Consider the following 13,814-nt stretch of genomic DNA (forward strand, 5'->3'; position numbering starts at 1 on the left):
TAATCCGAGGCCATGCATGGAGCAGTGGGAGAGCAGTCACTCAGCTGATCCAGCTTAGCCTCTCAGCCCCCCCCCCAGGCACACACATTCAGATCTTCCATCAGACAAAACCTGCTGACACAACATGTGGTGCAAAGCAGCACAAAGCAGTTTGTATATCTTCAAAACATTCTGCTTTATTAAAGAACAACATCTGGTTTTTAATATAATTTTTTTTTCAAAGAGGTACATTCAGCTTGGAGGTTTAGAGTGTTGAAGCTGGAGACCCAAAAGGCTGGAGGTGGCAAGATGTCCCTGCTGTGCAGAACTGCTGCTGTGCCCACCTCCACCCCTCACAGACAGGGTCCGCAACCACAAAGCCTCTCGTGCTTATTTTTTTTTTCTTTTTTTAACATTTTGATTTTATAAAAAAAAGTGGCTGGAAAAAGGTTGCATTAAAAATACAATCCATTCTTTTTACTTTTAATTTAGACAGGCAAAATTAGATTTGAACACATTTTAAGCTTCGAAAATAGCATTTCTTTTTTCCATATATATGTAACTTAAAGGTTTATATCTGGTAACAAAGCAGGCAGCCCCTTCTGTGAATCATCTTACATCCAGTTATCTCTGGCACAGGTCTTTAGGTGACCAAACAAAACAAAAACAAAACAAAACCCCTGCTTTCCATATAAATCCTTAAAGTCCCTTAGGCCTAACAGCTGCATTTGCCATTGTGCAGATGATTTTTTTAAATTTTATTTTTACAGCTATTTAGGTTACAGTCAGGGAGATTTAATACACAGCATGTTTGAGCAGAGATCAGCAAAGCAGTAGTTAAAATCATCATAAAGACATATTCTATACAGATTGGCATCTAAACATAAATAATCAGTAACAATGATCGCTTTCAACTTCAACTTGCAGTTAAACCACCAGACAAAAAGTAGTGGCATTGGGTCCGAGGCTAATTTTGGGATGCCGAATGTCTTCACAGAGGAGGGTCTGCCTGCCTTTGTGTAGATAAAATTGACTATTTAATGACACTGGCACAGTCTCACAACAGAGCTGTAGTAAAACAGGCCAACTAAAATGACACAAAGCAGAACACGCTCCACAATTTAAAACTGAAAGTAATAAAAAATATAACATTTGTGAGTCAAATTACATTTACTTAATAATAAATATGCAAAGTACACAATATACACTTGTGAAGAAAAGAAAGGGGAAAAAAAAAAAAAGAAACAAACCAAAGCATCATCAAAAGAGTCTGAAATCATGTAATTATGTTTAAATGGAATGTATGAAGCACTACACACAAGTTAAAGGAAGAAACAAGGGGCCAAACGGTCCACTCCAGAGAGTAGAGTCTCACAGTGGCATTAACTATTCCGATGAAGCTGGTTTTCTTTAATCCCCAACTTCAGCCTGACTGAGACAAAATAAGCAAACTTGTAAATGGCTAAGAATACAAATACCTCATTTAGGCTCTAGTACATGTGTGACATTATGTGTAAGGTGGTTACTGTTCGTGTAATGTTCTTCTCTGATATGTGCGTGTGTGCGCTCAGGCATATATTCATGTGCCTTGGTGACCATCTACACAATGCAGAAACCAGTTTCCTTAATAGTGCAGAAAATGTCTAACAGAACTACATCAGTAAGGTTTCAAGTAATCCTGGTTTACATTACACACAGGCATTTGTGGCTATTCTCACCCAGTGCATTTGCCCTACACTTGTGTCACACCCATACAACAAAACATCACTTTTAGGGCACGTGAGTGCGGACAGACTCTGATCGCATTGCGTTCATGTTTTTGGCTTCAAGCAGATGCTAACAATATATCTCTATACTACTGTACATATATTAACTTTCTCATTCAAATCTGACTCTCTTGAACTATCTCTGAGGTTGGAATATTGGAGGTGACGCTCCAAGCAATGTCTCATTGCCAGAATATCCTTAAAATCTCTAATGCATTTCTTAGCCTTACATAAACACACGCAGTTTTTGGACTGAGGGTTGATATGACCTCTGCTGACCCCTCATATCTTAGTATTCAATATAAATGGCATTACTAGATACAAATAAACATCTACAACCAGAAAACCACTTTAACAGTCGTTAAGCTGATCTGAGCTGGGCTGAAATCACATTCAGTAACTTTTCATCCCAAATGATTTGGATCCGTTGAGGAGTGTGTTTACTAAAATATTTGAAACAATTTAAAACTTAACAGTTGAAAAGTGTAATAACACTAAAGTAGAATAACCTCTGAAACTGTTGATAATATATTAAAAAAGCTTGTAGAATGCAGAGACTAAACGTTGGTGGAGTTGTGTTCTTTTGAGCCTTCTTTCATGCACATTTAGCATTCTTGAAGTGGATATTTCAGCTGCTTGTTAAAACAGCAGATGAATAGAGCTACTGACAGGGCAGCCATGTATGCATTCGTTTCTATAGTAAGGTACAAAAAAAAAAAAAAGAAAGAAAACTCATGCCTGGGGTCTAAGTAGATACTGTATAAAAGAATGTAGAGCACTGCTCTGTAAGCATGCATGAGAGGTGGCTGCTTTTTGAGGTTGGACAGCGAAGGACGGAGAAGGAGACACACAAGTCAAAAGACTTTTAAACCCTCTCAAAGGACCGAACGTGTTTCTTCTGATTTTTTTCCATCTCCTCCTTTCAGATGGCAGACGGTCTTCCTTGGAACGGGACCCTGAATGAGGTTGACGTGACTGTTATGAGTCCTCGATGCCTTTTAGTCGCGCTCCTTTAGATGCTTGTACGATAGTGGCATTACTGCTGCAATCTGAAAAGGATTGGGTGAGCAGATGTTACCTGATGCCTTCGTCATAAGTTCATACCAACAAGAGGACAAGGACGAGACACCTTGAAATCACACCCCAAATGAATAAGCAGTGATTAACAACATGAAGGTCACTACAATGCCACCGGTTTCCTCCACCAGATTAAAAAAGAAATTAATAAAGGAAATGATCCCGATTTGATCCAAGTCTACTGAATTTCTGAAGCTCAGCAGAGACACTAAGCAAATACAGAAGGTTAGTGCTGACTCTTTGTTTACCTTGATGTTTGTAGGAGGGATTCCAATGATGGCTACAGGGAAAGTAGAAATGTGAGTTAAACTCTGCAAGCTGTCATACAGTCTCTTTCTAAAATTGCGCAACCAGAGACGATAGTCAATAGTGACAGATATGTGCAACATTCAGTCCTTCATCCAGAGGGTGGACAAAAACTAAATGTAAACACCCAAGGATATTTAGCACAACATCACAACACAATGGCTGCTTTTCATTATTCGCAGTGTTTACATTTTTTTGTGTTTGATATTTTTTTCGTCTACCCCCTGTCATGAAGTAGCATTTGGGCAGAGCTTATGCCAACATCACATCATGCACCGAGTCATGCAATGCACTCACATATAAAACAGTAAGCAGACAGCCACGACCAATTAGGGTTTGGATATACACACAGAAGACAGTGACCACGACAAATGATTAAACCACATTGTTACAAACAGCACAAATATTTCAGAAAATGGGGCCAAAATCATAGGCCAGCCCTGCTGTTTCACACTGTTGGGTAAAGAGGATGAAACCACCACAGACACTTCACACACAGACACTCTTACAAGGTCCAAAAATGCGAGAGGCTGAAATAAAGATTTGGATTTGAAAGCACATCTGCGCATGCAGAAAGGTAAATACAAGCTGGGCATCGAAAGGGAGGCTGAAAGGAGCACGAGCTTGCACAAAAAAAACAAACAGAAAAAACAAAAAACTTTTGAAAGATTAGGTCAATGGATGCTTTCACATATCAAGTGAATGCACCATTTGGTCAGTTTAATAGAAATGATTAAACAAAACAAGAGGCATGGGAAAAGCGCATCTCTTCAGCCAGCCAATATGAGCCTAACACAACACACAAGAACACAAAGAGTCTAAATAAATGCGGCCTTTATGCTACCGTCTTTGATTTCCTTGTTAAAACTCAAAGTTAGAGATGAGAGAGCTGCTGGACTGGTTGACTGGGGGAGCAAATCACTGATTGGCTTAAATGGCCTGAAAGTTGGCTGGTACCTGTTTAACTGACAGTATTGGACTCATCTGAAAAGGTTCTCATGAGCAGGGGCCTGGCTGACGACCGGGGTGACTGGATGCCCCCTGCGCTTGACTGAACCAGCTTCTTCTAGAAGGGTGAGGCAAGAGACACCAGTGACGACACTACGCTGATAATCACATACATACTTTGCCTTTCTCACCATCTTGTGCTCTCTTTTGCACACAGACATAAATATATAAACAAAGAACAATTAAATACATTCAGAAAGACTTCAAAGTAGACATGTAGACAATGAAAATTAATCCAGGAGCCATTTTAGACAACCCTTCTAAGAATGATCCGTTTTGGAAGCCCTTTAGTCGACTTTTTAATAGGTTCAAATAATATAGGGTGACTATTCTTGCAAATTTCACAAAATAAGTATGTCTTAAGACATATACAAACGCACACTCACACAAACACACACACACTGTCAGGCTTGAGGATCCAGGATGAGGTTGTGAATTTGGGCCTCATGCAGGTACGTTTGGATGCTGTGATGTGCTGCAGCCACCTGACTGGACATGCGAAGGCAGCAGGCAGTGGAGCAGCAAAGGCAGCTGGGAGGAGACACTGACTGATACAACTAGGCAGACAAGCATGGCAGACTAACAGCAAGTTTTTAGCATGGACAACCTGTCCTACTCCACACTGCTGGAAGAGGTGGCAGCGTGCCATTCTTCCCAGTGTCACAAAAAAGAAAATCCCTCAAGTCAAGGTTTAAAATGGTGCCTTCCAAGGATAGCATTCCTGATATGTGACACAGTACATCAGAAATTTGAAATGTCTGACCTAATCTGTCCAAGCAAATTGGACTATTAAAATCTACAAAACAGCAGCCTGAGTTATTATAGGTGAAGAAAGGAGTCGAAACAGTGGGAGAGGAAGGACACAGAAGTAGGAAGCAGGCAAGTGGTGCACAGACACAGAAATTCTGAAGTATAAAAGCTGACAAAGAAAAAGAGACCTCAGTCACTCCATGAGAAGCTGTGAGAGCTAGCAGTCTGTGACAACATGAAGATAGTGGATGTCCCAGAGGAAGGAAGGCGATGTTTCATCTTTAGGGAGGATTGTCCAGAGAAGTAAGAGAGAAGGAAATAAGAGGGTGAGATAGTTATGAGTGTGTTAAAGAGCAAAGCATTAGCACTAGTTAGGAAAAAGTAGGAAAGGTGAAAAATGAGCCTAAAAAATAAAAATATGTGCACCATACATACGCAAGTCCTGAATATTGTACAAATCTGCAAGTTATGTGGCTCTCCACAAATATGAGCAAAACTTCTCATTTAGTTTATTACTTCTCCCCCATCCAAAAAAGGAATAAAAATCAAGTCTAGACACAATAACAAAAAACCCACAGAAAAGAGCAAGAATACCACCAATCATTTCCATCTGCTTGCAAACACATTAGAGAGCCCACTGAAATGACAAAATATGCCTCTGGCAGACTTCTGGTGGAAGTTAAATAAAAACAGCCTTCAGAAATAATTCAACAACAGGCATAATTTTAAAGACGCACAGACACTTAAAAAAATTATCTCTTGGTACACAAAATATGTTTTGGGGGTGGTTGGCTTGTTTTTTTAGGTTTCTTTTCAAACCCTTTCTTCTCTCATTAAACATATCTCTTAAAACCCCCTAATATAAACCTGCATAATGTACGTCATGCTTTAAATAGCCAGCAGAGGGCTGTAATAGATCAGATATTTGTGCTTTCAAACATCTTTTTTCCACTTCTGAATAAGGTCAGATGTAATTTACCCCTCCCACCACCTTCTTCCCAATGATCTAACACCAAAGCAAAGGAAGTGTGAAGAGAGGCAAACAGCTCCGTAAAGATCTGCATTGCTCTATGTTAGCAAAGCCATGCAAATGTTATAATCAGCAATCGCATTAAAATTCCTTGATTTAAATCCTTCCCTGAACAGTACTTCATAAACCTCTATCAGTTCAACCTAAAATATATTAAACATATGCTCCATCAACAAAAATAACCATTAGCAAAAATAATAATTAGAAAAGAACGAATAAAGGGAAGGGAGAGAGAGAAAGAGAGGGGGAGAAAAGAGAGAGGGAGACAGAGAGAGAGAGTTATAGCACTACCTGTCGAGCGTAAGGGCCGCGGGGCTTGCGGAGCACCACGTAGAGGATTTCTGGCAATAGGCTGAGCAGGATGAGCACGATGATGACCAGCCAGGCTGACACCGAGCTCAGCATGTTGGCAAACACAAAGTATAACCGTTGCTGTCTCAGGAAAGGCCTGGGGGAGAGATGACACTTCAGTTTATACTGTCTGGAGGAGATACATGTTTGACTAGAATGAAAAGGCCAACTAAAATGACTACAATAAGATTTGTTTTTTTAATCCTCAGTTGAATTCTAACCATATTACTCCTCCCCAGAAGAAGCTGAAAAACACATAGAAAGCCAGGGAACCCCATATCACAAAGTGGTTTATCCATGTCCAGTGCCGTGTATCCAGAGCCAACTAGAATGTTGGAGAAAAGAAAGTAGTAAGAGATCTTTTAAAAAACATATAAAAGAACTTTGCAAAAGACATGACTAACAAAATATCTGCTTCAAACTCATATGTCCACTCTAATGATAGACGTTTTATAAATGTCAAAATAAACAGGGGTAGAGCTTACCTTTAGTGTTACAGTGAAAACAAGGATGGTGAATACAATCGTTCCATATGACCAGTTCCCAAAAGCCTAGAGTCAAAACAATAAAACAATCAGCAGTTGTACTTAGGAGACTGTAGATATGAAACCTGTTTAGAAGTGGATTTGAATCAAACCTGGCCATTATCCTGCAGGGCTGGGTTGCTGAACAAAAACCAAACACCAAAGAAGAAGACCAAGCCGTGGAAGACTCCCAGTAATGTCCAGTAGAGAAATGGTCCCCACCGTAACATGGCATTCTTACCGATCTGTCTAAAGATTTGAAAGAGGAAAATTAACAAATTTATTTACTTACTGTGTCTTTGTGTAACATTTCCTGTTTATCACACAAAAGGACAACACCATTATATAACATATTAATGGTGGCCAAAAAAGTTACTGTGTAAATACAAATGAGCTACCATCAAAATTAGTTAACTCAACTTCACCAGAAGAACTTTGTAACCTGTTCATTAAATATTTATTTTTACTTTTTTTTACTTTTAAATTACGCCTGAACCCAAACCAGGACTTTATTTAGTAACAATATTGTATTGTATAGTAAAAGTATACAATATAATTCTGTACCTAAATTCAAAATAAACACATTAGTCTCCAGATAGTGTTACCAATTCTTTAAATAGTGAAGTGTTGCACAGACACAGAAATCCTTCCAAGTCTAGATTTAAAACCTAAGAAAAGAATCTCCTAATCTCCATTAATGTGGGATTTTTGATGAAAGGACAGAACATAACAAGCACATCTACTTTTATATCCCAGTTTACCTGTAGAGGGTAGCATTTTCCAGGAGCATCTCAATGGAAATATGCTGTTCGAAAAGACTGTAAGCCAGGATGGGCATAGAGGTGAAGCAGATGTTGTACATCGTCAGATAGGCCGCATCATACAGGGGCTGGGGAGGATGGGAGCAGGAGGAAAGGTTGACGAGGGAAGGGTTGGTAAGGAGGAGGAGGGGTTAATATCACAGAGAGGACACAACTCATACACACAACCATAACTTGAGCACAGAGCACGTCATGAGCAAGCTTATATACATCTTTCATGTGCTTGTGAAAGATCTATATCAGAGACCAGTGGCATGATGGGGAAACCAAAAAAAAAAACCAACAAAAGAAAAGAAAATCACCTTCACATTTCACACAAAAATATAATCACTCGGTGATCTTAAAAAGGATGACAGATGTCATAATAATAATAAAATGAATCCTTGTGCTCAAAAGAATTTCCATGAGATTTTTCTCCTATTTTAATTTTTTTTTCGAAGACTAGGAAAACAAACAAATGCCACCAGGATTCCAAAATATCCATATTGTGTCATGGTGTATTCGTGGTGGCACAACATGACCGGCATGAGTTTTGCCTATTTATATTGTATGACGATAACAAAGTGCATACATCCCAGGGACAGTGAGGAAAGGGGATTGTGAGGACAAGAGCTGAGCAATCGGGAGCACACAGAGGTGTGATTTTAGGAAACACTACTTCCTTTCATGTTCAGAATGTCTTTGAACCTCAATTAGATATACTTACTTGCTGGGAACAGCCGCAGAAGAACTGGTACAAAAACTGTGGTAAGATGAAGCAAAGATTCTGCAGGCGAACAGAGAATGAAAACAGGGTCATACAGAGTTCAACCTAAAAAAATCAGTCTCGCATGTAAGACTATATGTGTATGAGCGTGTTTGTATCCATCCATTTCCTTCTGCTTATCAAGGATTCAGGATTGCGGTGGAGCTAAAGGTTGTCGGTCTATGGCTAGACTGACAAAAAAAGAGACAATCACTCGTGCTCACGTTCACACCTGCCAATTTAGATTGTGGGAAAGCCAATGTATACAGTGAGAGGCCACGCACAAGCAGGGAGAACATGCAAACTCCAGTCAGCCAGTGGATCCAAACACAGAATCTTCTTGTTGTGAGGTGACAGTGCTAACCACTGCACCAGTGTAAAGATACCAAATGGCTTTTGGTGGCTACTAGATGTTGACCAATATAGGATTTTTAAGATTGAAACTGGTATTTACTGATTTACAAATCCAATGTATGGGTCAATATTTCTTTTCATTCAGGCACACGAAATGCCCACATATATCACAAACCTTTTTTATCTGACAAAATGTAACCATGCAGGTTAAACATTAACTTGTTTTATTTCCAAATCAAGATGCTGATTAGTCATTTACACTCTGAGCACCTGATCGTTGTGTTTGTAGCATTCCAAACATGTGTTTTCACAAAGGGGAAGTTACAACTGGTGGAAAACATTGAGACCCATATTATGGTCACGTTATGCTGATACTGACATATCAGCAAAAAGCTAATATCAGTCAAACAATATATCTGTCAGGCTCTAGTGGGTGCTCCTAGTGCTCCTGGACACAGAATCTCCACTTACCTTATAAAAAAAATACTGCACCAGGTGTGCAATGCGAACATAGTAGAGATGCCCATGTCCCAACAAAAGTTTCTTGAGGTGCTTCAGTTTGGGGATGGCATAATCACTGTTCCTCACCGCCTGTCGACCCTCTTTCCCCTTAATGCCTGAAACACCAAGGCCCAAAACAAATTACACATTTCTGCACTCCACTATACATAGAACAGTAATTAAAGATGGCTAAATCAGCTTCAGCATCACATTTCTTACCAATGCCTACATGAGCTTCCAAAATCATGCTGACATCATTGGCTCCATCTCCAATGGAAAGGGTGATTGGGCTGCCTTTGGAGTTCTTCACCATTTTAACTATCTATAGATAGATTGATACAGAGGCACAACAGCTGAATAAAATCAGAAATAATCTTTCACTGTGAAAGAAATCAATTCAGTTTTATTTCTCAGCTTATTAAATCACTGTTCTGACCTGTGCCTTTTGTAAGGGAGCCATGCGGCAGCAGAGCACAGACGTGCAGTTTTGACATATCTGCAGAAATAGGTCCTTATAGTCATGTAAGTTGTTTTCAGAGGATGAGTTGAGCACCATCGACAGAGTGGCTCCATCTACTATAAAACCATAATCCTGGCTGGACCAATTCCTGCAATACAGAGTAGACAAAATAGTTTAATCGTTACTAATGTTTTTTTTTTTTTTTTTAACTATTGCCCCACAACCCCCTAATAAAAAGCCAAAACAATAAATAAAAATCAGAATAATGTCAGTACATAGCACACAGACTTTTGTAATCTAAGGTGCCAACCTGGCAACACGTGTCTTTGCTGGTGGTGCATCCTGTACAGTTTTCTTGTGGTACTCGAGCAAGAGGTCATGCAGTCGGTCCTCACGCCTTTTTCCTGGAGACTCTAGAGTACGCACTGTTAGCTCCAACAGCTCTGTGTTCCTCTTGAACAATCTGCAAGCATAGCAGGTGGATTTGGCCGTCTCCATCTTGTCTCCTGTTAAGACCCACACTTTAATACCTGCTCCCTGCAGAGCCTCCATAGTCTCTGCTGCCTCCTCTTGAAGACTGTAGAATAACAAATAGAAAAGGATCATTATGACTACTAGCAGCAAGAATGCCTACAATTATGTATAGTTTATATACATGTGTTTAAAAAAAAACAAAACAAAAAAAAAAGCTAAGCTAAATTACCAAATTTCATGTCATAATGGTTTGGGAAGGTGTGGTCCTTTAAAAGTGTGAGTGTTTGTGTATTAAATGATGAATAAATGGTGATTCAGGAATATGTTTACTTCCTTTGTTATAGGCAATGCATGTGTTTTAGACCTAAACTTTTGCAATTTATGCAGTCTATTTTTAAAAGCTGGAATCTTTGATTGTAGGTCACAACTTAACCACAAGATGGCAGTGTGAGCTTAAATTAAAACGCTCTAAAAAGAAGGGCTTTTAGCTGATATCAAACTAATCAGATGAAAATAGAAAGCCAAAGTCATACATGGTGAAAAAAGTGACAGTTGATGACATTTAAAACATCCCCAAAGGGAGGAATTAACTCATTGCAGCAACATAAAGAGCAAGTCCAGACAAGGCTTGGTGATATGCTCATCACAGGCTTTTGCACTCCTTTTTGTGCTTTTGCACTCACTCCTCTTCCTTTTGGCACTGATGTTTATTAAGGGGCAAGAACAGCACAAGTATGTGGATTTAAGGATATTCAGCAGGTTTCAACACGAAAAACTACGTCCAGATGAACAGAATCAACATATTTGGGGTTTCAACACAGCAGTTTCACAATTAAGAGCATCACAGTTATACATTTTGTGTGAGCACCCACCGATCTTCAACAGCAGTAGCTCCAATTAGATTCATTCCAGTCTCCACTTGGTTGTAAACAGCCATGAGCTTCTCCTCTCTGTCCTGCAGAGCCAGTCTAGCTTCCCTTAATCCTGAATCTACCTGGTCATACTCCTCAGCAGTAAGATGTTTGTAGGCCACACACAGTGTCCGGTAACCATCCTAAACAGTAAAATAGCAGCTGATGTTATAAAAGACAAAATGTTATGCAATGAAATCATTCCAACAGTTGAAAATTTAGGAAAACGAGATGTTTTCCACCACGTACTGTTGCATTACGCTCCACATGCATGCGTATCTTTTCAACTTCCTCCTGTTTGACTCGGGGGAAGATGGAGGAGTCGGCTCCCTTACAAAAAAGCAGTGTTTCACCTGGGCACGAAAAACACACTATTATACAGACACCCAGCATCAGGGATGTGCTGGCCAACGCTATTTTATTAGCATTCCAATAACGTTGACAGTAACCTTAAGCTCACCTGATATTGATCTGACAATTACACTCATTCGCCTTCTGACTGGGTCAAAGTTCAACACATGAAGCAATTCATACCTAAAGGATGTACGCAGAGGAAATAAAAGATGTAATTTAAATACAAACAATAACTGAGATTTTAAAAAAAGAAAAGACATTCCAAGAAATGACTAACTTACATTTCAACGTCATTTGCCCTGTTGAGAATTTTCATGGTTTTACTTTCGAGGCCAAGAAATGTGAAGCCGTACCTGAGATCGAGACAAATCAAAACACAGATGGCTTTTATGTTCTCAATAAATATTATAACGAAATTATACCAGTTACATTTTCCTTAGGTTTATCAATTCCAACTGTGTGCTTGTCAAATAGCCACCTGAAATCACTGAGTCATGACACCCAACCTCTTACCTCATTGCACCCTGGACCAAAGCAATCTCATCAGGTGAGGAGGCTATAAAGCCCCTCTGCTCCTGCAGTGGAGGGACCACTTGTCCATCTACCATTAATCCATCCACCTGGTCTATCCGTCCATCTTGACCTTGACCCTGCTCTGTAGACTCCTTTACCTGGACTGTGTGGCACAGGCACAGGGCACGCAGAAACAGCTCTTCCCTTTCCTATGAAAATTACGTAAACGTGGCTTAATACTGTTAAAAAAAAATGTAGGGCTTTACAAGTAGAAAATTCATTCATAAACCTTAAAATAAATTCATAAATCTTTTTTTACTTAATTATTAACAACCAAACAAGGAGCTATATACAGTAGCTGGAGTTTGGATAACGCCTAGAATTTATAACCAAACTGACCCCTTATCAGCACAAGTAATTAAGTGCAATAGTCTGTGAAGTGTTATCAAGCACTCGTGTCAGGAGCATGCAGCTCCTTCCCTCCGCTATGTTATAGCGCATATGTCGACATGTCAAGGAGAATGTACCAGGGTGACCAATAAAGGGCCTTTCTGGGCATCGAGCTATGTAATGGCCATATGTTAATCCTTGTATGACTTTTACAACAGATGGCGGGACACCACAACACTCACCCTGCCAGCTTTCTGTTGTACTGTGTTCATAGGTCCATCTGTAACGCAGAATCCGTCCACTTCCGAGCTCGCATCCCTGTACTTGTATTGGTGGCCATCAATGCAGCACTCTATGAACTCCATGTTATTCTGAGTTAGGGTCCCCGTCTTGTCTGTGAAGACGTACTCCACCTACAGGCAACATGAAAATAAAAATGACACACACTTCCAAAACCATAAGAATTCAGTTTCTCGTTTAAAAGCCTCCAACAATAATATTAGGCAATTACTTCCCGGAGGAAATTACACTGCATTAATCAGTTTAACGGAGCATCACCTTTAACTCAAATAATCATCTGGCAAACCAAGTGTGACTGATCTATGGCAGCGCCCTTTAAGTCAGCAGTGCCATAATAAAAATGAAACAAGGAAAATTCATTTTAAAGAAGCACTTACATTAGTCTCGGGTAGAAGTTTTGCTTTTTAAAATACACAAAATTCAGTATAAAATATAAACTTGTTTGGATGGAAAACTACATCATAGTGCTAGTGATTGTTCTACAGATTACATCTGGACATCGTTCATAGATGCTGGAGATGAAATGTTCAGGAAAAGCTTTAGAGTTTTTATAAACAATAGAGGAATTTAGTTAATATAACTGAAAAATTTTGGACACAGAAATGCAGAGTTTACAGAAAGCATAATGACAGATATTTCTGACCTGTCCCAGCTCTTCATTGAGGTCCGAGGTGTTGACCAGTGCCCCTTCCTCAATTTCACTGTCAAAGAAATCTTTATCCCAGGATATGAAAAACGATCCCAAAAACTTCTGCATTTCAACGGTCACATACATGGACACTGGAATGATGAAGTTGAAGAGCACCATGAAGGACAGGAAGTCGGTGAACATGTTAAGGTACTGTTGGTAAAAAAACAAAGAGGCACATAATATATTTACACATATAGAGAGAGAGATATATACACACTGTATTTATATGTATAGAGAGAGAAAGAGTGAGTTGCGGTTTGCATCATTTTCTCCATAACCTAAGCAATTCTAAGAAACCATTCTGCAGTCCTAGACGTCACTGTTTATACTTGCAACAAAAATGAGGAAATGGCAGTCACAATGTTGAATGCGGGCTAAAGCAGAAGGTTAACAGATGACATGAAACGGACTACATCATATGGCAACAGTGGCCATTTTGCTCATTTTATAAGAACTTTAAAACTATGTATAGAGTTCCCTCAGCAGCCCTTTAAGGATTATAATAATTA

At 39.4% G+C, this 13,814-nt stretch overlaps 1 protein-coding gene across 8 annotated transcripts in view; it reads right to left on the reverse strand.

Annotated features, from left to right (window-relative positions):
* Positions 1 to 2,484: 2,484 nt before the first annotated feature.
* atp11c (ATPase phospholipid transporting 11C (ATP11C blood group)) overlaps positions 2,485 to 13,814 on the reverse strand; it is a 38,745-nt gene continuing 27,415 nt past the window's right edge. The window contains exons 12-31 of one of the 8 annotated variants that reach the window (XM_005722981.1): positions 13,258 to 13,455; positions 12,557 to 12,727; positions 11,925 to 12,133; positions 11,693 to 11,764; positions 11,518 to 11,591; positions 11,307 to 11,410; positions 11,019 to 11,200; positions 9,983 to 10,249; positions 9,649 to 9,820; positions 9,432 to 9,534; positions 9,183 to 9,328; positions 8,319 to 8,378; positions 7,553 to 7,680; positions 6,905 to 7,040; positions 6,753 to 6,818; positions 6,489 to 6,592; positions 6,208 to 6,364; positions 4,086 to 4,191; positions 3,071 to 3,102; positions 2,764 to 2,794 (exon numbers count right to left, since the gene is read on the reverse strand). In XM_005722981.1, the coding sequence (XP_005723038.1) occupies positions 4,090 to 4,191; positions 6,208 to 6,364; positions 6,489 to 6,592; positions 6,753 to 6,818; positions 6,905 to 7,040; positions 7,553 to 7,680; positions 8,319 to 8,378; positions 9,183 to 9,328; positions 9,432 to 9,534; positions 9,649 to 9,820; positions 9,983 to 10,249; positions 11,019 to 11,200; positions 11,307 to 11,410; positions 11,518 to 11,591; positions 11,693 to 11,764; positions 11,925 to 12,133; positions 12,557 to 12,727; positions 13,258 to 13,455 (2,451 nt within the window). In that variant the 3' untranslated portion in view covers positions 2,764 to 2,794; positions 3,071 to 3,102; positions 4,086 to 4,089. Of the gene's footprint in view, positions 2,795 to 3,070; positions 3,103 to 4,085; positions 4,195 to 5,074; positions 5,166 to 6,207; positions 6,365 to 6,488; positions 6,593 to 6,752; positions 6,819 to 6,904; positions 7,041 to 7,552; positions 7,681 to 8,318; positions 8,379 to 9,182; positions 9,329 to 9,431; positions 9,535 to 9,648; positions 9,821 to 9,982; positions 10,250 to 11,018; positions 11,201 to 11,306; positions 11,411 to 11,517; positions 11,592 to 11,692; positions 11,765 to 11,924; positions 12,134 to 12,556; positions 12,728 to 13,257; positions 13,456 to 13,814 lie in introns of those variants that run through there. The other 7 variants (XM_005722978.1, XM_005722983.1, XM_005722987.1 and 4 more) reach the window with 7 other exon arrangements.

The sequence above is a fragment of the Pundamilia nyererei genome, unplaced genomic scaffold (assembly GCF_000239375.1).
Source record: "Pundamilia nyererei isolate P.nyererei 1_Seehausen unplaced genomic scaffold, PunNye1.0 scaffold00008, whole genome shotgun sequence".
Classification (NCBI taxonomy): Eukaryota; Metazoa; Chordata; class Actinopteri; order Cichliformes; family Cichlidae; genus Pundamilia; species Pundamilia nyererei.